Source organism: Medicago sativa, chromosome 2 (genome assembly GCF_051527215.1).
Source record: "Medicago sativa cultivar Bolivia chromosome 2, Bolivia_mono, whole genome shotgun sequence".
Classification (NCBI taxonomy): Eukaryota; Viridiplantae; Streptophyta; class Magnoliopsida; order Fabales; family Fabaceae; genus Medicago; species Medicago sativa.
The window spans coordinates 51,228,319-51,256,082 of NC_140750.1; the positions used below are offsets into that span (position 1 = coordinate 51,228,319).

Genomic DNA, 27,764 nt, shown 5'->3' on the forward strand with positions numbered 1-27,764 from the left:
AAACAAAGTCTGTAAGTTAGATAATTCTTTGTGAGGTCTAAAATAAACTCTTAAGGAATGACATGAAAAATTTGGCATTCCATTGCTATCGAATGAGTATAAAGTGAATGAAAGTGACAAATAATATTTGCACGATCATATGTCTCTATGAAGACGACTTGCTCATATTTGATTTAAAGATTCATGTTATGAAATCATTGTTTATCAATAACATTGATAAGAAAGACCTAGACAAAGTTGAAGTAATTCTTGGTTTTAAGATTACTAGATCAGAAAAGAAATTTTTTTTGATAAATCTCACAAAGTTGAGAAGATCTTAAGGAAATGTAATTATTTCACCATAAACTTGCAATCATATATTATGATCCAAGTGTAAGAACACTTGAGATGGAGTTAGAAAAACAGAATATACGAGCTTCATTGGCAGCACTTCGGTATGCCACTGAATGTATTAGATCCGACATTGCCGATGTCGTGAAACTCTTGTGCAAGTTTACTAGTAGACGGATGAGAAGCATTGCCATGCTATAGAAAGAGTCATGAGGTGCCTTAAGAAGACTATGACTCTAGGATTACTTCATTAGGAGTAACCTATTGTACTTAAATGGTACAAGATATAAACTAGAACATCTTTCAGATGAGTATTTAGCGACTAGTGACTGCACATTGAGCATCACTAAAGGAGTTGTTTGTTAAAACAAATGATATTGACTCAGTCCACTATGGAATTAATCTGAGATGAAAACACTAGAGAAAACTAGTGGAGAAGCAAGTTGATAAGATGCTTGCTAGTTGAGATCCCTTAGTGGATAAAACCGTTGCCAAAAGTGTTAATTCATTGTGATAGTCTGCAGCTATTACAAAAATTGAGAATCGTTAGTATAATGGAAATAGACGATAATTAAGGCATGAACACATAAAGGGTTAGAGAGCTAGCTACTCTCAAAAGGAACAGTTGAAGTATATCATGTATGTAGTGATAAAGAATAGTCAATCCTTTGACGAAAGGAATTACTAAAAAGAAAGTCCTAAACACATCCAATAGGATGGGACTAATGCCCAAAGGTCACAAGTGATGGTAACCCGACCTACATGACTGGAGATCCCAAGAAATAGGTTCAATGGGTAATAACAAGTCATGAGTGATAGAACATGCTATGAGAAAATTAAGAAAGCATGAATCCTACAACGACAGAAGGATGAGATAATAGAAACTCTTAATGAGATCTATACTCTATGTGGAGTGGAGTACATAGCTACAGGAGTACTCTTGATAGACTCACCTATACGAATGTGGAACTAAGGCCGGTTCCTATGTAATTCGGGGCAGAATACCTAGAGCGTTCGTTAAAACTGGGATAGACGTGCAGGGCCATAAGCGCACGGGCTTTTAGAATACACCTTATGAAAAGATTTGTGTGTGGGTTCTATGTCTGAGATAGAGTTCAATGCTGTAAGCAACTCTTGTTAATCAGAATTTTACTCGCTATGCATAGGTTCAAGTTGTAGGCGACACCTTTGTTTACTAGCAAATCTTATGGAGACGTTTTTGATGTTATTTCAGAAACCATTTTTTTAAATTCAAGTGGGGGATTGTTGGAACATGTGTGGAAATTGAGTTAAAAAGACTAAACACAAATGTCACATGTTGGGTAGAACTAGTGTTGTGTGAATTGAAAAAAGTGGAAGTACCACATCGGATGGAACACACACATTAGTAGTGTTTATATAGTGGGGGTGTACCTCTAATAGGGGTACATGATTATGTGAACGAAGTAAGCAGTAGTGGAAAAATATATATTGCTATATATTTTATTATTTGAAAATGATAAATTAAATAATTAATTTAATCATTATTAGAAAGTGCTTTCTTAGTCCCCAAGTTTTGCTAAAATATTGTGGAACTGAATCTAGAATATTTTGGAACACAATCTGAAATATTTTGCTAGGCAATCTAATATATTTTCTGAAATATATTTTGGTACATAATATAATATATTTTTGTATTCAATATAATATATTTTGGTACTCAATTGAGATATTTTTGTACTAGATCTAATATGTGAATTACTTAATCACAAAGTAATGTATTACTTGTTCCCAAAGTTTCTCACTTATTAGTTGTGAATTTTCTCTATAAAAAGAGAGCTCACACAGTGCATTCTACACACTGAAATTCACAGTTGATGCTTCCTGTGTCTTTCCTCTCTTCTCCCTCCTTTGACTTGTGTTGACAAGTCCTTCTCCTTTTTCTACTCCTTTCTGTCCCTTCGGAATTAAGAGTGTTCTTAAGACCATATAGTCCATTTTCGGTATATTGTCCCTTCGGAATCAAGAATGGTCTTAAGAGCATAGTCCCTTCAATTATTTATATCTTTTTAGAATAAATAATATTTTAAGATCATAGTCCCTTTTCGGTATAATAAGAATGATCTTAAACATATATATTCTTCTTCAATTCATGGAGAAGTTAGATGTTAGAATAGTCGTAGCACCATATTTGAGTGGTTGAAATACCATATTGATATTTGGAGAAGTTGAGAATTAGAATGGTGGTAACACCATATTTGAGTGGTCTCAACACCATAATAGAGTGGTTATAGTACCATATTGGTTTCAGTATTAAAAGAGTGGTCTTAGTACCATATTGAAGGTGTAATTCTCGAACGGTTTTCTACAGTGCAGTAGTTAACCGCACAGTTGTAGCTGAGCTTGTTTTATCCTGGAGGCGGCGTGGTTGATAGTCTGTCTTGCACAATTTTGGGCAGTGCCACGAAACATCTTAAAGAGAGCGACCTGTTCGTGACTCAACCTAGTAACAACTTCGGTAGAAAATAGAATTTGGAAAACCAAAATACAACAGTTTGGGAATCCAAAAACAACATTAACATAATAAACCAGTACTCCATGTTTCTGAAACTAATAAGATTATAAATATTGCTAACCACAGGAATCACACAATACTAAGCTAGTAAAATAAGCAAGGTTAAATATATCTAAGGGACATATCAAGTGAGAGGACATGTTATAATGAGATATGAGAGTGTTAAATTATAACCATTAGATTTAATCAAACCGATGAGATACTTTAAAGTGACAAATGAATGAATTAACAAGTGGTTCTCAATTCAATTGCAACTTTGTAGATCAAAGGAGTTTAAGACATAAAAGATTGAGTTTGAGAATAGAGAGGGGTACTACTATTTATTGTTGAGGATATAAGGGTTGAGAATAACAATGGGGAAACTAACAATTCTTCGTCATACCATTGTAACTTGTAACAGTGGAAACTCACAAATTTCTCTATGTTTTTTCCTTCCAATTTTCTAGAGAGAAAAATAAAATGCATGTTTCTAAGTTGTAAAGAATGGATCTTCCGATGTGAAACGAGAAAATATAAATAAAGGCGCGTGAGGGCAAACTAAGGGGAAATAGTCTCTCATCCGTTTGATTAAATTTAATGGTTATAATTTAACACTCATCCTATAAATCACGGACACTGCTCAAACACCGACTAATATAATTACACTGAATTATGTGATTTTCTCAAATTATTGGCAGTATCGGCTGTTAGTGTTCGTGTCGTGTCCGGTGTCCGTATCTATGTTTCATAGCTCTCATCTCTCATATAATAAGACCTCTCACTTGATATGTCACATATATATATATATATATATCATATTATAAAAGAAAATCAAAAGAGAAGACAAATATAATTCAAATACAAACGCAAGCAGCAAAAATAACAAACATGGCACAAGTTAAGGAACAACCACTTGGATATATGATCAATTTATTCACTTGTTTGTGAAACACCTTTAATTTCTATTCTTACAATTTGAACACCAGTTATTTTTGTCATATCAAAGTGTATTTACCAGATGACCATACTAGATTTACCTAAGTACACATCAACAACAAGAAATCATAATCTTGTCAACAATTAGATGCTTTAGAATAGCTCATACCACAACCCTATGAATAAAAAGTGAGGTAATGATTGTAGTTTCATGCATAAAGCTACACGCATAAGTTTTAAACTCCTAATATCTAAGTTGTATATCACATAATCTATCAAAAAAAAGGAAGTTGTATATCACATAAGTTTTACTTAACTTACATTGACTCCACTGTGAAGTTTTTTTGCCCATGCTAGCAATTTGTCTAATATTGTAGCAATGAGTTCATGCTCCTTCGAGTCAAATCAAAATCATCTTTCACTTCATCCATGTGACAACTCACATCACCCTTGCAAAGTAATCGAGGTGTCCTGAAAAAGAATGATACATAATTATAATTCAAAACTAAAGATAGTTATAAAACATTTAAGTTTCCTTTGTTGGAAATTTAGTTTTTAGTAAAAACAGAGTTCATAAAACATGTTCAACAATTATGAATCAATAGCGGAAGTAAATAAAGTATTAAACATGATTATGATCGGGTCAACGACATGTTTGATTTATCAAAGATATTAAGAATTAGGGTATTAGGAATACCTGGATCAAGCTTTGATGACAGCCCTCTCATCAACGATGATAACCAAAGAGAGGAGATGATCTGAAACACACAATAGAGTTAGTCGCGGCTGATTTGGTTCTTCCTCAACCGGTATCTTTATGCCTCAAGTTCGCTTCAGATGGGAAGAAAAAAGAGTTTGTCGTGTACGGTGTATTGGGACCATAGCCTCTTTTATATTAGATGGCCATTAGGGTTTCCCATTATTCCGTTAATGGTCATCCGGGCATCCACTCATTGAGTCCATATCAACTAATTAAATATTAATTAATTATCTAATTATAAATCTAATAGACTTATTACTTAATTTGATCACTAATCAATTAAGGTTCACAGTTGATAAATAGGTAATATAATTATTATTACAATATTTATCCACATAATCATGTTGGAATATAATGCAAATAAATATAGAATGATCTTTCAACTAACAAAGAATAAATAAAAAAACTATATTATATTTATTAATAATGCTAATATTAAAAATTTAAAGTATTGGTGTCAGAATAGAGGGTCTTCTGGCCTATAAAATAATCACGTTAAAAGCAATTAATTTACATCTCTTCAATTTTTTTTTTTTTGTTTTCTTGTTTGCATTAAAATTTTGATGATGTGGCATGTCTAAATGAGCTCTAAATGGATACACAAACATGACGAACCATCAGAGTTGGATTTAACGGAAGAATTAGACCCTCACAACATGACGAATCAAATCAAAATTTAAATCGGGAAAAAATGTAATTGCCTCGCTCTCTGGTGGAGGGAACATATTAGAAATAAGCAAATAATTTTTTTTTCAATAATTGACCAATAAAACGTACGAATTATCTTCAAGTAATTGTATGTAGTGTAAGGGAGTAGTTTTGATTTTTTACCAGAAAGAGAGGGAGTAGTTGATTCTGTATTTTGGAACTGATTTATCAAAGTCTAAACACATACTATACACTTTAATTTTAAGAAAATTCTTAGGTGGCTTGAGTTTTGATGGATAGCGATTCTTCATGTAGGAAAAATTAATTCAAGAATTAAATTAACTTTAAAATAATTAAATCTAGGTATCGAGGTATTCACCTAATTTTAATTTGACATTTCCAATCAGGAGGATGATTCCTAACTATTGGTGATATGGATTGGTTCTGACAAGTAATCCATAATTTGAATGATTTATTTGACTTTATCGATCCACAAACATGCATGTCATTATTTAGAAGAAGGGTTTTGTTCACTGGTGCCTTTGAGGCACTCGTTAAAGAATCCAAGAGTAAGAGCTTTTTGAAAATATAGACAACTACTTTTGATCAAATAATTATTACACTACTTTTTAATATATATCTTACATCTATTGGCTGCTTAACCCTGTGACACTGTTTAACATTCTCGTTAGAAGAATTCTTGAAAACAACTAAAGATATGTGAATAAGCTCTCTTCAGCTTATTTCCATAAGCTCTTCAAAATAACCTATGAAAACAACTAATAATTATAAAAAAACAATTTTACTTTATTTCATCTGATGTTGTAGAAATTGATGATTATTCATAAGTGCTTATATGATAAACACCTATGTTATCATATAAGGGTTTAGGTTAGAACCCCAAGCTTGATCAAAATGTGTTACTCTTTTTACACTAAAATAATTTCATTAATTTTTACAAAACTTGACTATATTAATTTTTTACATATGTAAATGTATATTTTTAAGGAATATTTAAATAACACATTAAGTTGAAGTTGCTCGACAGGTGACACGTGTCCAAAAGGGTAATTTAGGTTTTACCACAACATCTTCTTTTTCTTTGAACAAACCACAACATCTTCTATTCTTATATTAAGAAGGATTTGTATCACTGTGTATAATAATAAATTTTAAATAACACCTATAAAACTCTCAAAGCACAAGAAACAACATGACATAAACACAAACACATAGTGCGCAATCCCTTTTGGAGTTTATACATGACATAAACATAAACATATTATATACAGTGATACAAATCCCTATGTATAATATGTTTCAACATCGTGCACAGTGATACATGACATAAACATAAACATATTATACACAGTGATAAACATAAACATAAACATAAACATAAATATTTCAACATAAACATAAACATGACACATAGTGCACAATCCCTTAATATGTGCACTATGTGTTTCTAGAAACACATAGTGCACATATTAAGGGATTGTGCACTATGTGTCATGTTTATGTTTATGTTGAAATATTTATGTTTATGTTTATGTTTATGTTTATCACTGTGTATAATATGTTTATGTTTATGTCATGTATCACTGACAGCAACAGCAACCACCCTAAGCATGATATATCATATATCATCATTTGATCTTATTATTAAGGAGTGTATTAATCTTATTTTATTTTTTCTAAACTTTAGAGTAAGTTTTACTGCGAGACAAGCAAATAGTGTTGTTCATAAAATTGCAAAGCGGAACAGATTCATATTCAAGGAGGAACGTCCTACAAGCAGCTGTAACTCACAAAATTACGAATTCTACCAAGCGTGTTAGGTTATCTCTACAAAGAGATACGATCGTGCAATGGGTCACAACCAAGATTCATCAGTAAAAATCAATGAAATGGAAGGATCTGTAAGCCCTGGCCAAAAATCAGTCTAACAAAGGATGCCGTATTTCTTCAGTAGAGTTTGTAGAAGTTATCCAAAATGTAATGTGATTTTAACGAAGCACAAAATATGACAGACCATTACAAACAAGAAGTAACGCTAAAATTGAATCAATTTTTATTATTCCGATATTTGATATTTTATGTTTGTAACATGGATAATAAAAATGCATTGTTTGCCTAGTTAAGAATCCAAATAACAGCCAAGCAAAGTCAAAAGACAATAGAGGCATTATGAGTGTTTCTTATGCTTAAGTCTAAAATACCATACCATTACTTCAAAATGAAATATCAAAAATCCAGATTTAAATTACAGTAAAAAAAACATTCAAGTCAACAACAAAACTTTGGAATAAATATCGGTAAAAGCAGGAGAAGCATCCTAAACAAACAAAAATGCATTATGAAATGGATCAAGCTCCAACAATTTATGGGGTTCCTTCAACAATTGTTTCATATGCAGGTCGTTCAACCTTTGTACCAACATCTTCAGAGTAATCCCCATGAACCTATGACCAAAAATAAACAATGAATCAACAAACTGAAAAAAAAACTAATAAATAATACAATGATATGGGTTGTATAACCGTTGTTTTCTTTTTTGACCGAAAAATAGTGTAATTATATCGTAGGATCATGATTTGTCAAGAAAATTAATGGAAAATCTTTAACCAGAACAACTCAACATGGGTTCACTAACATTCTAGTGTAAAGGAATCATAAAATAATAGTAACTTTCATTCAAATGGAAACAAAGTAGTGGCTTCAAGTCTAGTAGTGGATATAAAAGACATACCTCCATCAACTTCCCAAGATCAAACTTGGGAGCTTTCAGGATCTTAACTTTACGAATGAAAACATTCTGTAGAGGGTAGATGCTGGAGGTAGCCTTCTCAATCTCTTTTCCAATCATCTCAGGGATAAACTTGCGTACCAACTCCTTCAAATCACATGAGGTCGCCTGGATTATCATGATCTCCCTCATTTTTCTACGAATCTAAAAAAGATAAAGGAAAACATATAAGCTTTTCATGCTATCTGACATAGCAAACCATTTCCTAAGAAAAAACATAGTAGAACCTATACATATTATAAAGTATGTATCAAAACAAAGAGTAGGAGATATATATGAGTAAAACAATAAGGGTGGATAAGCAAAATCAGAGAGAACAATTAACTAGTAAAGATATAACTTAATTTACCAAGTACACTATAAATTAGTTATACGTGCTTGACTAAAAGAGATATGCAATTAGAAGGTCACACCATATGCTATAAATTGGCTATATAAGTGCTTGACTAAAAGAGATATGCAATTACAATGTACACCAATTAACATCCTACAAGCAAGTACAGATAGTTATAAAGTAGAAAATAGGTTAAAGATAAAGCAGAGTTCAAATGAAACCACTGGCAATATTGTAGTGAAAATACCTGACGGATTTGACTTGACTGGGCATAACAAGTCCTCTTGACATGATTAGAGCACCTCTTGGTTAACCCAATGCAGAACATTCTCAAAGTATAGTTGTCAGTGGTCTTAACATCCACATGAGCTTCAATGAGAGTCTGCCATTTTCGCACCAATGACCTAAGCTTTTCGGTGGTAAAATCCATACCCTGTAGAAAAAACACACACAAAATACATCATACACTATTCATACAACAACAAAACAAACAAAAAATACACATCCACTGACATAACCAGAAGTTGGTAATGAGATTTTTCCCTTGAACATCTTCAGCTCTCAACCTAATCATCCTGAATGCGTTGTCCTCATCTCCTTGAAGAACAGCCAATGAAACCTCAAACACACGATGTTTGAGTCCTTCAGTAGCAATCTGATATGTAAAAACAACATAGAATCATCATTGAGATATCCATGTCTGATAACGAATTTCGCAAGTGTACGAAATCGTGCAAGTAGAAAAAATAAAACGGTAAGACCGAGTGTCGAACTAGAGGGTCGCGTTATACTATTGAATCGTATTTGTGACTTAATCGAACAAAAGGTTACGAGGTTTGTTTTATCGCAATAATGAAAATTAAACAAAGTAAATTGGTTCAAACTTAATAAGAGAAAAGCGTTGGGGATGAGTTTCACCGGATTATTACCTAGACCTATTAACCTGATTATCACAATTGAATCGACTTATTTAATTGTTACCGAATTCTCTACAATATTCGTGTCCTAATTCCTTAGTGACAGAACCTTTAATTCTAAAATGAAAACCTAATTCCTTAGTGAATTTGAAGATTAGAATTAAGCATGAACAATCAAGAATTCTCTAATGATTCCAAGGGTTTGCATCTATTCCTAGATTACAAAGGCAAGGATCTCTTATCTCAAGCGTTTATAAATTCCACTTCCGTTTCACAATATAAACCGTAAATCAATTTAAAGGTGATCAATCAATAAAAGCATTAAGCATGGAGATAAGAAAAACAATTCAATAAGTTTCATCAAAAGTCATAATCAAATTACATGGCAAAGGTATTCATCTAGGTTTACTCATCCCCAACAATGGAGGGTTTAGTTACACATAGCAATTAAACAAGAGAAAGGGATAAAAGAGATATTACAAGAACAATTCATGAATGATTCTTGATAGAAATCTCCTCCAGTGATGCTCTAGATCTCTTCTTATGTGTTTCTATGCCTTTTGATCTCCAAAAACGTGAACCCTTAATTCAGAAACGCACTTTTCTATAAATAGGCAACTCAAAATCGGCCACCGAGTCTCAAAATCGGAGCCCGAAATAAGAAAAACGCGTCCAGACGAAGCTGAAATCGGCGCCCGATTTTTCCAGTAAGTTGGCCATTCCATTGTTGCGAAAATCGGCGCCCGAACTCATGAAATCGGGGCCCGATTTTTCCAGTGTTCCAGTGGCTTGAAATCTTCGTTTTTGAGTGCTTTCAGCTTGAATATCTTGATGAATTGCCTTAAAAATACTTGAAAAAGTGTCTACAAAACTAGTAATGACAGAGTGTCATCAATGTCAATCAAATCAAATTGTCCATGCAACAAATACACCAAAAGTGAATAAATTAACAATGTTAAGCCTCCTAAACAATACTAAACACTAATTAATCATGATCTAGATAACCAAGTCAAAAAATTGCATTGCCAGTAACAACAAATTTACCCAAAACTATAACTTTCAAAAATAAAAAAAAACTCCTAAGTAAAAATGAAACACTAATTAATCATGATATAAACTTATAGTCAATCCATCCAGATATAATTAAAAGATCAATGAAGCATATAAGCATTCATTTTATATACTATATTCATTATCCTCATTCCATCTAGATATAATTAACAGACCAATAAAGTATATAAGCATTCTATATCTATATTCATTGTTATTGTGCTTCAAATAAAATAAAATAAAAATTTAAAAGCAAAAACATCATACCTACTTTAATTCATTGGCATTAGTTCTGTAAACTATATTCCAAACAATTAATTACAATAACAATTAAGAAGTATCTAATTCCATTTACGCATAGATAGAGATCAGTAAACAAACTAACCAAATTTCAATTTTAAACAAGTCCAAGTTACAATTAAAATATTAAGAAAATTACATTACCCAGAAGCATTAAACAAATAAATTATAAATTTTGATCTATAATATAAAAGGAAAAGTGTACCTTGGTACCCTAAGTACGAGAAACCAAGGTTTTGCCAACATTCTTCACTTGGAAGACGGAAGGGGCTTTGATATCATACCAACTTCTTGGCAAATGGATCGGCGCTGTAAATTGACAATAATTGAATCAAAAAATCTGGGCTAAATAACAAAAATGAAAAGCAATGAGAGTGAAATGGAATTAATGAAAGCTTACGCTTTCTTCTTGCCACCCTTTTTCCCTTTTGAGATTCTCTTGTTCTTTCCGACCGCCCTGATTGTGCTCTCGAGGTGCTGCTGCTGCTGACAGTCGAAATGCACAAAACCTGAAACCCTGATGTTAGAATGAAAGATGAATCTGTGTTATATATTCAGGTTAAACCTTTTGGGCTTATGGGTTTTGGGCTTAGTGCATTGTTTGGTAATACTCGTGGGCTTTCTCTTATTCAATTGAAATGTTACTATTTTGACCCCCAAGCTTGATCAAAATGTGTTACTCTTTTTACACTAAAATAATTTCATTAATTTTTACAAAACCTGACTATTAATTTTTTACATATGTAAATGTATATTTTTAAGGAATATCTAAATAACACATTAAGTTGAAGTAGCTCAACAGGTGACACGTGTCCAAAAGGGTAATTTAGGTTTTACCACAACATCTTCTATTCTTATATTAAGAAGGATTTGTATCACTGTGTATAATAAAATTTTTAAATAACACCAATAAAACTCTCAAAGCACAAGAAACAACATGACATAAACACAAACACATAGTGCGCAATCCCTTTTGGAGTTTATACATGACATAAACATAAACATATTATACACAGCGATACAAATCCCTATGTATAATATGTTTCAACATAGTGCATAGTGATACATGACATAAACATAAACATATTATACACAGTGATAAACATAAACATAAACATAAATATTTCAACATAAACATAAACATGACACATAGTGCGCAATCCCTTAATATGTGCACTATGTGTTTCTTGTTATATCATGTTTATGTTTATGTTGAAATATTTATGTTTATGTTTATGTTTATCACTGTGTATAATACGTTTATGTTTATGTCATGTATCACTGTGCACTATGTTAAAACATATTATACATAGGGATTTGTATCGCTGTGTAGTTGACAGCAACAACAACCACCCTAAGTGTGATATATCATATATCATCATTTGGTCTTATTATTAAGGAGTGTATTAATCTTATTTTTCTTTTTTCTAAACTTTAGAGTAAGTTTTACTGGGAGTCAAGCAAATAGTGTTGTTCATAAAATTGCAAAGCGGATGATAGGTCCGCAAGTGCACGGAAATATCGGTTTTAGTATAAAAGATGTCGAATCCCACAGAGACCAATGTCAAGTACCGTTATCTATTGTCACGTTGTTTATCTAAGGCGATACTAGTTAATTTGGTTGCAAAATTGGAAAATAACTTTGATTTAAATTAATATTAATGACGAGAGACCGGAATATAATTCGTGTCGACCGTTGATGTTTGCTAAATTGTATTTTATTATTGTAACATGACAATATTTTCGCGCGTAAAAAGAATTAAATTAAAGGGGTCGTCAGCTTTCGCATGTACGACACCGAATTTCGACTTTGTAATCTATTCGACAGCTTTCGCGTGTACGCCTTACAACGTCAAAACTCCGTTTGAAAAATAATCAATTTTTGCTTGAAAAGTTATTTTTAGTAGAAAACAAATTTAAAGGTACCGTCGGCTTTCGCACGGCCGTTACCAGGTTTTAAGCTTATAACTGACAGCTTTCGCATGCACAATTACAATTTTAAAACCTCTTTTTGGAAATTTAAAATTTCTAAATTAATTAAAGAAAACGCTCTCGCTATATTTCAAAATCAATTTCTGAATTTTCTACGGTCAGATACAAGCTTCACTCTTTCGATATGAAACCGGTATCACGTTATTTCAGCTTTCGCTGTAAATATTTATACTCAAAAATCAGAATTTTCAGACTTAAAAATAATTCCTGTTACAATATCAAATCATACAAATTAACAGAGCATCATTGGTACGACATTCATCATATTCCGGACTCTATACAAATCTACTCAGACATGGTAATTATAATAAGCATACTTTTCTTCATGCTACTAAACATTTTTGAAACAGGGAACAATACAAGTAAATAAACGTGAATAATAGCTAACCTGGAATAGTTGGATACTTTAAATTAGAATAACAAGCATGGCAGCAGTTGCAAGCAAATTGAATTGAATGGAACCGCCACTTTGAAATACAGCAACAAAAGAATAAGACGGCAGTGCAGCACACAAATTGAGCACCGATTTAAAGACCTGCACCAACAATGACTAATTCTTTCCCATGGACAGCCACACAACAAATACAATTCACGCTTGCAGCAATGGAATTCAATTTGGTTCGGCACCGTAACAATACGAAAAGAAGCAAACAATTGAAACGAAGCAATCACGGCAACAATACCATATAAATAATTTGGGAAAAACTATTAAATTGGAATAAAGGGGATAATAATAAACGGCAATTTGGAATGAATAAAAGGTTTACTACTAAATTAAATATTGCAAAGAAACAAAGGTTTTTGAGACTTGTAAACTATACGGTAGCAGAAAATGAAAACTTTGATTACAATAAGTTGCGAATTTCTCTCTAATCTCTAAAAAGCTTCGTGCCTACAACTGAGTTCTTCAAGGTTTATTTATAGGCTGAAATCTGCCCTGAAGTGCTTCTGATCATGTCTCAAGTAGTGGAGAAAATGAAGGAAGTGGGCAAACTGCTTCTGAAACGTGGGGAATGAATTGGTCTGGCTTTTACTTCCCACAGACTTCTGATTTTTTTTAACCTTTTTTTTCTTCCTTTTTTACCCTTTCTTTCCTTTTTTCGCCGAATTTCATCATTTTGATGCGCGGAGACCTTTAACCGATAAATACCTGAAATAGACACACAATACCAGCATAACATTGCAAAAATTTATAAAATCAAAATCAAAAAAAATGTGTAAGACGAGTCAAAATAATAGTGCATTTTACATGTTATCAAACTCCCCTACACTTGAACCATTGCTTGTCCACAAGCAAGAGACAAGGGACAACATCAACATAATTCAGAAAAACATAATCAACTAAAAATCAATTACATTATTATTTTTCAAGGCTTTGTTCTCAGGGTGCACTTATCACAACCTAAACACTTTTCAAAGATCACATCAACCCTACAACAGTTTCAAGTGAGTGTGTGTGTGGAGTCCAGCTTTTTATTGCGCCTGTGTAAGAGGTATTATGAGGAAAACAGGTTCTAACTTCAACAGTAAATCAACCGAGAAAAGTCATTTCTTCATTTCATATAAGAGAGATGGGAATTTAGTTAGAATTAAATTAACAATTTAAGCACAAGGGGCTGCAGATTGCTTAGGGGCTATCTATCCTCATAGGAAGTCTTTATGGAGAGGGTGTCCTTTCCTCCTAGATTCAAAATCACCCTAAGTAGTGCTGCAAAATTTTTATCATCTCCGCGTAGGAAGTCTTTATGGAGAGGGTGTCCTTTCCCCCTAGCTTTGATGAATTTATTTCCTCTTTTGAGGGATTTGGAACTTAAGCTCAATTTAGGGAGTCACCACCACATTTAGGAAGTCAGAGAGAGAATGTCCTTTCCTCCACATGTTGGTGTCATTCTCCCGCCCCATTTTAGTTTAACAATTTATAACAATAAGGCACATTATTTCCCACACAAACTTATACTACTTTTACTCTGAAGACTTTTAAGGGTCTAAGTTACCATTAAAGTTAGAACGTGCTCCTTAAAATACCTACTCATACACTTACTCAAAGACTGCAACTTTGTGCTTTTCTCAAAAAGAGAATTTTCACAATGAAACTGATATGAGTTTAGTGAGATTTAAAAAGGAAAAGGTGTTTGCATGCACAAAATCATCATCAAACTCAACCTTCAAATAAGAGAAACAAATTTATTATTATTATTATTATTATTATTTATTTTTTTTTTTTGAAAATTTGGGAATTTATTTTATTGGTTCAAGAAATAGGAAAATTAAATAACAAAGCAAAAACACAAGCATAAATGACTCGACAACACATGCATTGACTCGATAACACTACTTTATTAATGAAAATGAAAATCCTAAACCATTAAAGTGGGAAATTCCTCCCCCACACTTAAAACCTACATTGACCTCAATGAAAATAAACAAAAATATGAGAAAAAGAAAGATATTACCGAGCAAGATCAATCGTCGATAGAATCAACTGGGGCGTGTACATACGCATGATCATGAAGTGGTTTGTACCTGCGGAAATGTTAGCATGAAAATATGGGGGAGGGGGTGGATTATGGTGTTGATCCGATTGCATCTTTTTATTCACTTAATTAACTAAAAAAACTAAACTTAAACTCGTGGGTTGCCTCCCACGCAACGCTTCGTTTAATGTCGGTAGCTCGACTTTTCAGTGCTTGGCCCTTAAGGGGGACACATCACTAGAGTAGCGACATGTCCTATTTTCTCTGCTGGATGGTAGTGCTTCAGTCTCTGGCCGTTTACTATGAACTTTCCGGTGGATTCACTCCAAACTTCAATTGCACCGGATTGGTTAACTTTAGTCACTTCAAATGGTCCACTCCATCTAGAGCGAAGTTTTCCAGGGAAAAGTTTCAGCCTAGAGTTAAATAGCAGTACTAACTCGCCCTCATTGAACTCCCTTCTAGTAATGCGCCTATCATGCCACTTTTTAGTCCTTTCTTTATAGATCAAGGCATTCTCATACGCATCTAACCTCAACTCCTCTAATTCATGCAGGTCTAACATCCTTTTTCCTCCGGCATCACTATGGTTCATGTTCAGGGCTTTGATGGCCCAATATGCTTTATGTTCTAGCTCTACCGGGAGATGCAGGATTTGCCGTAGACCAGCTTAAAAGGGGTGGTTCCAATGGGTGTTTTGTATGCCGTCCTATAGGCCCAGAGCGCATCATTTAACTTTGAAGACCAGTCTTTCCTTGAAACAGAGACAGTTTTCTCTAGGATTTGCTTAATTTCTCTGTTAGAGATTTCTGCCATTCCGTTTGTCTGTGGATGATAAGGGGTAACCGCTCTGTGCCGCACTCCGTACTTTGTCATAAGGTTTTCAAATATTTTTGATATAAAGTGAGATCCACCATCACTGATGACAAGCCTAGGGACACCAAATCTTGGGAATATGACGTTTTTGAACATCTTAACCACTACTTTTGCATCATTAGTGGGAGAGGCAATGGCCTCGATCCATTTTGACACGTAGTCCACAGCAACAAGTATGTATTTATTTCCCATCGATGACGGAAAAGGACCCATAAAATCAATTCCCCAGACGTCAAAGACTTCCACTTCCAAGATGTATTTTTGGGGCATTTCATGTCTCCCGGAGATGTTTCCGGTGCGCTGACATCGATCACATTCCATAGTGAAAATATGAACATCTCGGAACATGGTGGGCCAGAAAAGGCCAGCTTGAAGGATCTTTGCAGCAGTTTTAGACTTACCCATATGTCCTCCACATGGCGAGGAGTGGCAGTGGGTAATGACACTTTCTATCTCATCTTCTGGGATACATCGACGGAAGATTCCATCAACACCTCTCTTAAATAAAAGGGGGTCATCCCAGTAGTATTGCTTAAGGTCATGGAAAAACTTTTTCTTTTGCTGATAGGTCAGATCGGGAGGCAGAACTCCAGCAGATAGGTAGTTGATGATATTAGCGTACCATGGAACTGTAGTTTTACCCAAAGCTAATGCCTCCTCTGGGTCCTTTTTTATGCTTGAGCTTCCTTCCTCTAGGAAGTCTACAAGATGACCATATCTAGGTGCCTCAGCTCTAACAAATGCCACCAACCTATCATAAGGGAAATGGTCATTTATGGGCAATTCTTCCACTTTACCATCATTGATTCTTGACAAGTGATCCGCTACTACATTCTCTGTTCCCTTTTTATCTCGGATCTCCATGTCAAACTCTTGAAGCAGTAGTATCCACCGAATAAGTCTCGGTTTTGCATCTTTCTTGCTTAGTAGGTACCTGATAGCTGCATGGTCTGTGTAAATGATAATCTTCGATCCCACTAGATAGGAACGAAACTTATCAATTGCAAAAACAATGGCTAGAAGCTCCTTTTCAGTCGTGGCATAATTAATCTGAGCTTCGTCAAGTGTCCTACTAGCGTAATAGATTGCATGTAATTTCTTATCTTTGCGCTGTCCCAAAATAGCACCTACTGCATAATCACTAGCGTCGCACATGATCTCAAATGGTTGGTTCCAATCTGGAGGTTGCATTATAGGGGCAGAGATCAATGCACGTTTCAGCAGTTGGAAAGACTCAAGGCATTGTTCATCGAAGATGAATTCAGCGTCTTTCATCAAAAGGCCAGTTAATGGCTTGGTGATTTTTGAGAAGTCTTTGATGAACCGCCGGTAGAAACCAGCATGTCCCAGAAAACTACGGACCTCTCTTACAGTTGTGGGAGGCTGCAAATTCTCAATAACTTCAATTTTTGCTTTGTCAACCTCGATTCCTCTGTTGGACACCACATGGCCAAGGACTATGCCTTCATTTACCATAAAGTGGCACTTTTCCCAGTTTAACACGAGGTTGACCTTTACACACCTCTCCAATACTTTCTCCAAGTTGGCTAGACATTTTTCAAAACTTGAACCGCACACAGAAAAGTCATCCATGAAAACTTCCATAATGTCTTCTAGGAAGTCGGCAAAGATTGCCATCATGCATCTCTGGAATGTTGCAGGTGCGTTACACAGTCCGAATGGCATTCGCCGGTAGGCAAATGTGCCATATGGGCATGTGAAAGTAGTTTTCTCTTGGTCGTCCGGGTGAATTGGGATTTGAAAGAATCCCGAATAACCGTCCAGGTAGCAAAAATACGAGTGCCTAGCTAAACGCTCAAGCATCTGGTCTATGAACGGGAGTGGAAAATGATCCTTCCTAGTTGCTTTGTTTAGCTTTCTATAATCAATGCACATCCTCCATCCCGTTACTGTGCGCTTGGCGACTGAGACTCCTTTCTCGTTCTGCACCACCGTCATGCCACCTTTCTTTGGTACCACGTGCACCGGACTAACCCACTTACTATCAGATATAGGATAGATAATCCCAGCATCAAGAAGCTTCATTACTTCTTTCTTTACCACTTCGCTCATGTTAGGGTTCAGTCTCCTCTGATGCTCTCTAGAGGTTTTAGAATCCTCTTCTAGCATAATCCTGTGCATACAAACAGAGGGACTGATTCCTGTGAGATCATTAATTGTGTAACCTATTGCTTTGGGATATCTTCTTAACACATCAAGGAGTTTCTTTGTTTCCTCTTTTCCTAGGTTGGCATTAACTATGACTGGGTGATTCAATTCACTGTCTAAAAACTCATATCTAAGGCTTTGGGGAAGTTCTTTGAGCTCTATCTTTGGTTGCTCTGGTTCAGGCATCGGATCAGGAGTAAGGTCGAGGCATTCTAGAAGTTGAGAAATATCATCCTCGTCTTCCTTTAGTTCCGCTGCCGAAGTCGCAACCATCATCTCAGTTGGTGGAGCTTCTGACGATAGTTCCTTAATGCATTCATCAATTATGTCAACAAAGCAACATGTGTCATTTATGGCAGGGCCTTTCATGAATTTAGACAGTATGAACTCAATCTTTTCTTCACCAACCTCAAAGGTAAGCTTTCCTCTCTTTACATCAATAATAGCACCGGCAGTGGCTAGAAAGGGTCTTCCTAGGAGGATTGGGGTGTGAGAGTCTTCACTTATGTCCATGACAACAAAATCAGTGGGAATGTATAACTGACCGATTCTTAAAGGAACATCTTCCAGTATTCCGACTGGGTATTTTATGGAACGGTCAGCTAATTGTAAGGACATTTTGGTTGGTTTCAACTCTCCTAGATTTAGCCTCTTACAGATAGACAAAGGTATCAGACTCACGCTAGCACCTAAATCACACAGAGCTTTATCGATGATATGGTTACCGATGACACAAGGAATTGAAAAACTCCCTGGATCTTTTAGCTTTGGCGGCATCTTATTTTGAATGATGGCGCTGCACTCCTCAGTAAGTGCTACGGTACCATCGTCATCGATCTTCCTCTTGTTGGTCAGTATCTCCTTTAGGAATTTAGCATACGAAGGCATTTGAGTTATCGCCTCCGAGAAAGGAATACTGAGATGAAGCGTCTTTAGAAGCTCTACGAACTTCTTAAACTGACCTTCCGTTTTAGACTTGGCGAGTCTTTGAGGGTAAGGGATTTGAGGTTTGTATGGAGGAGGGGGTACATAAGGTTTTTCTTTTTCACTCTCCACTACCTCCTTAGGCTTGGATGTTTGCCCATGGTCAACGAGTTCATTCTCATTATTTTTGGCAGAGTCAATACCTTTTCCTACGTCTCGGTCTCTAACTCTCACAGCAACGGGATCTTCTAACTCTGTTCCGCTTCGAAGCGTTATAGCGTTAGCGTGTCCCTTGGGGTTCGGTTGTGGTTGGCCTGGGAATGTTCCGGCTGGGGCAGCAGTAGCTGCCTGCTGTTGGGCCACTTGGGAAATCTGCGTTTCTAGCATTTTGTTATGGGTGGCCATAGCATCAACTTTGTTTGCCAACTGCTTAATCAATTCATTTGTATGAATGTTTTGATTCATGAACTTTTTGTTTTGCTGAGTCTGAGCCAAGACGAAGTTTTCCATCATAAGTTCTAGGTTTGACTTTTTAGGAACAACAGGAGCAACAGGGGCTCCTCTTTGGCCTTGAAAACCAGGGGGATTTGCAGGTGCAGGACTGGGCGCAAAGGTGGGATTGTTATTAGGGTGGTTTCTCAATCCAGGGTTGTACGTGTTAGAGTACCGGTTACCTTGCGCATAGTTTGCCTGATCGGTTCCAGCTAGCAATTGACATTCGGCAGCGAGGTGTCCAAGAACTCCACAAATTTCGCAATTTGGAGTCACAGCAGCAGCAGTAGCTGGTGCAGCGAGGGACAAGTTGTCAAGCTTATGGTACAACGCATCCACTCTAGCATTCATGTGGTCAAGGTTGCTAACTTCGTACATTCCTGCTTTGGGTTGTGTTTTCTCCACTTGAGCGCGTTCGCTCCCCCACTGGTAATGGTTTTGCGCCATGTCTTCGATAAGAGCATAGGCGTCATTAAACGGTTTGTTCATGAGAGCACCTCCCGCAGCAGCATCAAGGGTCATTCTTGTGTTATACAACAGACCATTGTAGAAGGTATGAATTATGAGCCACTTCTCAAGTCCATGGTGGGGGCAAGCTCTCATTAATTCCTTGTATCTCTCCCATGCTTCGAAAAGCGACTCACCGTCTGTCTGCCTAAAGCAGGTGATTTGGTTCCTGAGTTGCGCCGTTTTGCTCGGCGGAAAGTATCTAGCTAGGAACGCCTTTTTAAGCTCATTCCACGTTGTAATGGAATTGGACGGTAGGGATTGTAGCCACGCTCTGGCTCGGTCCCTTAGGGAGAATGGGAATAGGCGCAAACGAATGGCTTCAGGGTCGACGCCATTTGCCTTTAACGTATCTGCGAACTGCACAAAGACAGAAAGGTGCAAGTTCGGATCCTCCGTCGGGTTTCCGGAGAATTGGTTCTGCTGCACTATTTGCAGCAGAGAAGGTTTGAGTTCGAAATTGTTCGCCGCAATCGCAGGACGAACAATGCTAGTATGAGGCTCCTCATCAGAGGGCACAGCGAATTCCTTAAGTGGCCGATTATCGTTAGCGTCGCCCATTTCTGTTTGAGTTTCAGACTCTAAAGGTGTTTCAAGTTGTAAACGGCGTCTTACTCGGAAGTAGCGCTCGATTTCGTCTATGGGTCTTATAAGATTATCGGCACTTTTGGTTCTTCGCATACAATTTTTTTTTTTTTTCTAAATAAAAAAAATAAAATGCCTTAGTCTATACGGTGTGACAACGGAGTTACGATATTGTCAAAATTGGTCCCCGGCAACGGCGCCAAAAACTTGATAGGTCCGCAAGTGCACGGAAATATCGGTTTTAGTATAAAAGATGTCGAATCCCACAGAGACCAATGTCAAGTACCGTTATCTATTGTCACGTTGTTTATCTAAGGCGATACTAGTTAATTTGGTTGCAAAATTGGAAAATAACTTTGATTTAAATTAATATTAATGACGAGAGACCGGAATATAATTCGTGTCGACCGTTGATGTTTGCTAAATTGTATTTTATTATTGTAACATGACAATATTTTCGCGCGTAAAAAGAATTAAATTAAAGGGGTCGTCAGCTTTCGCATGTACGACACCGAATTTCGACTTTGTAATCTATTCGACAGCTTTCGCGTGTATGCCTTACAACGTCAAAACTCCGTTTGAAAAATAATCAATTTTTGCTTGAAAAGTTATTTTTAGTAGAAAACAAATTTAAAGGTACCGTCGGCTTTCGCACGGCCGTTACCAGGTTTTAAGCTTATAACTGACAGCTTTCGCATGCACAATTACAATTTTAAAACCTCTTTTTGGAAATTTAAAATTTCTAAATTAATTAAAGAAAACGCTCTCGCTATATTTCAAAATCAATTTCTGAATTTTCTACGGTCAGATACAAGCTTCACTCTTTCGATATGAAACCGGTATCACGTTATTTCAGCTTTCGCTGTAAATATTTATACTCAAAAATCAGAATTTTCAGACTTAAAAATAATTCCTGTTACAATATCAAATCATACAAATTAACAGAGCATCATTGGTACGACATTCATCATATTCCGGACTCTATACAAATCTACTCAGACATGGTAATTATAATAAGCATACTTTTCTTCATGCTACTAAACATTTTTGAAACAGGGAACAATACAAGTAAATAAACGTGAATAATAGCTAACCTGGAATAGTTGGATACTTTAAATTAGAATAACAAGCATGGCAGCAGTTGCAAGCAAATTGAATTGAATGGAACCGCCACTTTGAAATACAGCAACAAAAGAATAAGACGGCAGTGCAGCACACAAATTGAGCACCGATTTAAAGACCTGCACCAACAATGACTAATTCTTTCCCATGGACAGCCACGCAACAAATACAATTCACGCTTGCAGCAATGGAATTCAATTTGGTTCGGCACCGTAACAATACGAAAAGAAGCAAACAATTGAAACGAAGCAATCACGGCAACAATACCATATAAATAATTTGGGAAAAACTATTAAATTGGAATAAAGGGGATAATAATAAACGGCAATTTGGAATGAATAAAAGGTTTACTACTAAATTAAATATTGCAAAGAAACAAAGGTTTTTGAGACTTGTAAACTATACGGTAGCAGAAAATGAAAACTTTGATTACAATAAGTTGCGAATTTCTCTCTAATCTCTAAAAAGCTTCGTGCCTACAACTGAGTTCTTCAAGGTTTATTTATAGGCTGAAATCTGCCCTGAAGTGCTTCTGATCATGTCTCAAGTAGTGGAGAAAATGAAGGAAGTGGGCAAACTGCTTCTGAAACGTGGGGAATGAATTGGTCTGGCTTTTACTTCCCACAGACTTCTGATTTTTTGTAACCTTTTTTTTCTTCCTTTTTTACCCTTTCTTTCCTTTTTTCGCCGAATTTCATCATTTTGATGCGCGGAGACCTTTAACCGATAAATACCTGAAATAGACACACAATACCAGCATAACATTGCAAAAATTTATAAAATCAAAATCAAAAAAAATGTGTAAGACGAGTCAAAATAATAGTGCATTTTACATGTTATCAGCGGAACAGATTCATATTCAAGGAGGAACGTCCTACAAACAGCCGGAACTCACAAAATTACGAATTCTACCAATTGTGTTAGGTTATCTCTACAAAGAGATACGATCGTGCAATGGGACACAACCAAGATTCATCAGTAAAAATCAATGAAAGGGAAGGAAGTGCAAGCCCTGGCCAAAAATCAGTCTAACAAAGGATGCCCTATTTCTTCAGTAGAGTTTGTAGAAGTTATCCAAAATGTAATGTGATTTTTGCGAAGCACAAAATATGACATACCATTACAAACAAGAAGTAATGCTGAAATTGAATCAATTTTTATTGTTCCGATATTTGATATTTTATGTTTGTAACATGGATAATAAAAATGCATTGTTTGCCTGGTTAAGAATCGAAATAATAGCCAAGCAAAGTCAAAAGACAATGAAGGCATTAAGAGTGTTTCTTATGCTTAAGTCTAAAATACCATACCATTACTTCAAAAATGAAATACCAAAAATCCAGATTTAAATTACAGTAAAAAAACATTCAAGTCAACAACAAAACTTTGGAATAAATATCGGTAAAAGCAGGAGAAGCATCCTAAACAAACAAAAATGCATTATGAAATGGATCAAGCTCCAACAATTTCCGGGGTTCCTTCAACAATTGTTTCATCTGCAGGTCGTTCAACCTTTGTACCAACATCTTCAGAGTAATCCCCATGAACCTATGACCAAAAATAAGCAATGAATCAACAAACTGAAGAAAACTCAAAAAATAACACAATGATATGGGTTGTATAACCGTTGTTTTCAAACACATAAACATATTTATGTTTATGTTTATGTCATGTATCACTGTGCATCACTGTGCACTATGTTGAAACATATTATACATAGGGTTTTGTATCACTGTGTATAATATGTTTATGTTTATGTCATGTATAAACTCCAAAAGGGATTGTGCACTATGTGTTTGTGTTTATGTCATGTTGTTTCTTGTGCTTTGATAGTTTTATATGTGTCATGTTTGTGTTTGCGATTATTATAGTTATATATCAGTAATGGATGATTAATTTATTTTTATTTACAAGTATTAAAAAAATTATATAACTTTTGCTAGCATATATATAGAATTTCAACCATTTTAATACATTATTCAAGTCAACCATGGCAGGCAGAGACATGAAGCAGCCTTGAAATCCCTTACTTCCCTTTTCTTACTTGATCCCAACTTGATACCTTTCTTCCCTGCAACTTCCTTTAACTCTGCTTTTTCTTTTTTCATTTCCATCACTCTATAAATAGCCTAAAATCCAACACTTTAATGCATCCAAATTAGCCAAGATAAAATAGAATACAAGTGTAAGCACTAAAAACAGAAAGAAAGAAGTGTTGAGATGGAGATAACTTCTATTTCTTCCAAACCACGTGACAAAGAAGAGAGAATTGATCTAACCCAAATCACACTCCGACCCCTTAATCTTTCTGACCTTGATGATCTCATGGTATGGACAACTGATGAAAAAGTTGCCAAGTTCTGCTCTTGGGAACTCTACACCAGCAAGGATGATGGCATCAACTTCATTGAAAATATAGCTTCAAAGTTTCTATGGTGCAAAGCAATATCCATCAATGATCGTGCAATTGGGTGTGTTTCTCTATCCTCAAGTTCACCTGGTGATAAATCAAGGAACGAATGTGCAGAACTTGGCTATGTTCTAGGCTCTAAATATTGGGGTAAAGGGGTTGCCAAGTGTGTTGTGAAACAAGTGGTTAAGGCTGCATTCTGTGAGTTGTCTTACTTGGAAAGGCTTGAAGCTTTAGTTGATGTGGAAAATGTTGGGTCTCAGAGTTTTGGAGAAAGTTGGTTTCCAAAAAGAGGGAGTTCTGAGGAAATATTTGTTCATGAAAGGAAAAAGTAGAGATATGATCATGTCCAGTGTTCTTTCTACTGATCTCCAACTATAAATCAATTGTTTGGAAATATAGGAGAATTTTCACCATAGGACAAAACCATACAATAAGATAGATGATGTGTTCTCCATCTCTATGATACCTATTATTTAAGTTGTATATGCATAAAATCTATCATGGAAGACCAACTGGAATTAGATGTTCACCAACATGTTCAGACTCAATGTCCGTGTATTTGTTATGAAAACATATAGTCTGTTTTTCTACGACATACATATAATACTAGAAAATGGAATCAAAAGCTTGTTTGAGTTCATTGACTTACATAGCCTTGAGCATCGGTAGCCAAATTCATATATTTGATACTAATTACTAATTATTACAAAATACAAGGGAAGTATAACTGATTTATCCTGGCATCTATGGTTTAGTCCATTTAAAATTAGGCAAGGATGAAGCAGATTCGTATACAATGAGGTTATAAAGGATTTCAGAAGGATCTGCAAACCCTCGCAAAAATTCAGTATACAAAGGGACCCTATTTCTTTGGTAACATAAAATTTTGCAGAATATCCAACATGTAATGTGATCTTAACAAAGAAAAAAAGATGCCAGAGGACTTGACGAACGAGCAAGTAAAGCTAGAATTCAAGTTGAATCAATTCTTATTGTTCTGGCATTTGATATTTGTAAATGGATAATAATATTTCAATTTTGCCTAGTTAAGAATGAAAATAACAGCCAAGCAAAGTCGAAAAACAATGTAGAGGAAGTGGTGCTACTTATGCTCAGGTCTAAAATAGCATACCATTACTTGAAAATGACATGCCAAAAATCCAGATTTAAATTACAGTAAAAAAACATTCAAGTCAACAACAAAACTCTAGAATAAATATTGGTAAAAGCAGGAGAAGCATCCTAAACAAACAAAAATGCATTATGAAATGGATCAAGCTCCAACAATTTCTGGGGTTCCCTCAACCATTGTTTCATCTGCAGGTCTTTCAACCTTCGTACCAACATATTCAGAGTAATCTCCATGAACCTATGACCAGCAATAAACGATACATTAACAGACTGAAGAAAACTGAAAAAATAACGTAATAATATCTTGTTTTCTTTTTTTGACGGAAAATAGCATAATTATATCTAAGGATTATGATTTGTCGAGAAAATTAAAGGATAATCTTTCACCAAAAAAGCTCAATATGGGTTGACTAACATTATATTGTGTAAAGGGATCATTAAATAATAGAAACTTTCATTCAAATGGGAACAAAGTGGAAATTACAAGTCTAGAAATGAAAATAAATGACATACCTCCATCAATTTCCCAAGATCAAACTTGGGAGCTTTCAGGATCTTAACTTTATGAATGAAAACATTCTGCAGAGGGTAGATGCTGGAGGTAGCCTTCTCAATCTCCTTTCCAATCATCTCAGAGATAAACTTGCGTACCAGCTCTTTAAGATCACATGAGGTAGCCTGGTTTATTATGATCTCCCTCATCTTTCTGCGAATCTAAAAAAGATAAAGGAAAAACATATAAGTGTTTTGTGCCATCAGACATAGCAAAACCAATTCCTAAGTAAAAACAGAGACTAGAACCTATACATATTGTCAAGTATGAATCAAAACAAGGAGTAGGGAAAATCTATGAGCAAAATAATAAGGGTGGATATACAAAATCAGAGTAAAAATTAACTAGTAATGATATAGCTTAATTTACTCCATACACAATAAATAAGTTACATGTGCTTGATGAAAAGAGATATACAATCACACCGTCACACCATACTCTACATATTAGCTACAAGTGCTTGACTAAAAGAGATATGCAATTACAATGTATACCAATTAACATCCTACAAGCTGGTACATATAATTTTAAAGTAGAAAATATGTTAAGACAGCAGCGTTGAAATGAAACCATTTGTAATGATGTAGTGATAATACCTGACGGATTTGACTTGATTGGGCATAACAAGTCCTCTTCACCTGGTTAGAGCGCCTCTTGGTGAACCCAATGCAGAACATTCTCAAAGTATAGTTATCAGTGGTCTTAACATCCACATGAGCTTCGATGGGAGTCTTCCATTTTTGCACCAATGACCTAAGCTTGTCGGTGGTAAAGTCCATACCCTGTAGAAAAGGCATACATAGAATACATCATACACTATTCATACAACAACAAAACAGAATCAAAAAATACACAGCCACTAACATACCCAGCAGTTGGTAAGGAGATTTTTCCCCTGAACATCTTCATCGCTCAACCTAATCTTCCTGAAAGTGTTGTCCTCGTCTCCTTGAAGATCAACCAATGAAACCTCAGACACACGATGTTTGAGTCCTTCAGAAGCAATCTGATATGTAAAAACAACATAGAATCATCATTAAGATAACCATGTCAATCAAATCAAAGTGTCCATACAACAAATACACCAAAAGTTAATAAATTAACAATGTTTCCTAAACAATACTAAACGCTAATTAATCATATCTAGAAAACCAAGTCAAAAAATTACATTGCCATTAACAACAAATTCACTCAAAACTATAACTTTAAAAAAATAAAAAACTTCTAACAATATTAAACACTAATTAATCATGTTCTAAGCTTATAGTCATTCCATCTAGATATAATTAAAAGATCAATATTAAAGCATATAAGCATTCATTCTATAAACTATATTCATTAATCAAAAATTACAGAAGATCGATCCAAAGCATATATTGCCGTCCGGGACTTCTCAGGGACTATTTCTGCAAATATTGGACTGTCTACATAGTTAAATTTCAAAGAGAATTGAATGAATTTCATATGACCAATAGTTTTTAGCTACACTTAAATAATTTTATTGTGTTACATAATTTTCATCACTTATAGAAACCCTAAGCACATAGATTAACAGAAAGTAGCAGAGAAAAGCTCTACAATGAGAGAAACCATTGGTGTATTTTCTATGAGAAAAACCTAGAACAAAAATGAAGCAGACCCAATCGCACCCAATTCAGAGCAACTTTATGCAATAAAAAAGATTGATTAATGCAGGTAATATTTTCATTTGTAAAAATTTACCTAGGAAAGAAAGTAGTTTCCCCTATATTGGTTACTGTGAAGAAAAAAAAATCTACCTTTGTTTTTGTTTAATTCTAAACGTAGCTTTGATTGATGGAAGTAGAAGTAGACTATGACACATGTGAACAATATGAAGGGTGTGAATGTTGATGTCCTCACTTTAGGAGAACTTTACCTGATACCATTC

At 35.1% G+C, this 27,764-nt stretch overlaps 4 protein-coding genes, 1 long non-coding RNA gene and 1 other non-coding gene across 6 annotated transcripts; 1 reads left to right on the forward strand and 5 right to left on the reverse strand.

Annotated features, from left to right (window-relative positions):
* Window positions 1-7,414: 7,414 nt before the first annotated feature.
* LOC146948671 (small ribosomal subunit protein eS1-like) lies at window positions 7,415-8,998 on the reverse strand. Its single transcript, XM_085741461.1, has 3 exons — window positions 8,598-8,998; window positions 7,960-8,160; window positions 7,415-7,672 (listed from the first exon to the last, which is right to left on the reverse strand). The coding sequence occupies exons 1-3, from the start codon at window positions 8,778-8,780 to the stop codon at window positions 7,592-7,594; spliced, it is 465 nt and encodes a 154-aa protein (XP_085597587.1). The 5' UTR covers window positions 8,781-8,998; the 3' UTR covers window positions 7,415-7,591.
* A 597-nt stretch (window positions 8,999-9,595) lies between these two features.
* Window positions 9,596-11,121, reverse strand: LOC146948672 (uncharacterized). Its single transcript, XR_015025348.1, has 3 exons — window positions 11,018-11,121; window positions 10,823-10,926; window positions 9,596-10,138 (listed from the first exon to the last, which is right to left on the reverse strand). It is a non-coding gene; the product is annotated as an uncharacterized LOC146948672 (long non-coding RNA).
* A 2,845-nt stretch (window positions 11,122-13,966) lies between these two features.
* Window positions 13,967-21,158, reverse strand: LOC146948673 (uncharacterized). Its single transcript, XM_085744877.1, has one exon. The coding sequence runs from the start codon at window positions 20,730-20,732 to the stop codon at window positions 15,720-15,722; it is 5,013 nt and encodes a 1,670-aa protein (XP_085601003.1). The 5' UTR covers window positions 20,733-21,158; the 3' UTR covers window positions 13,967-15,719.
* Window positions 15,304-15,678, reverse strand: LOC146948674 (uncharacterized). The gene has a single exon (XM_085748416.1). The coding sequence runs from the start codon at window positions 15,676-15,678 to the stop codon at window positions 15,304-15,306; it is 375 nt and encodes a 124-aa protein (XP_085604542.1).
* LOC146948675 (small nucleolar RNA R71) lies at window positions 20,122-20,228 on the forward strand. Its single transcript, XR_015029474.1, has one exon. It is a non-coding gene; the product is annotated as a small nucleolar RNA R71 (small nucleolar RNA).
* Window positions 21,159-23,082: 1,924 nt separating the features above from the next.
* Window positions 23,083-27,762, reverse strand: LOC146948676 (small ribosomal subunit protein eS1-like). Its single transcript, XM_085748417.1, has 6 exons — window positions 27,753-27,762; window positions 27,209-27,279; window positions 26,724-26,861; window positions 26,452-26,637; window positions 25,816-26,016; window positions 23,083-23,306 (listed from the first exon to the last, which is right to left on the reverse strand). The coding sequence occupies exons 1-6, from the start codon at window positions 27,760-27,762 to the stop codon at window positions 23,211-23,213; spliced, it is 702 nt and encodes a 233-aa protein (XP_085604543.1). The 3' UTR covers window positions 23,083-23,210.
* Window positions 27,763-27,764: the final 2 nt, after the last annotated feature.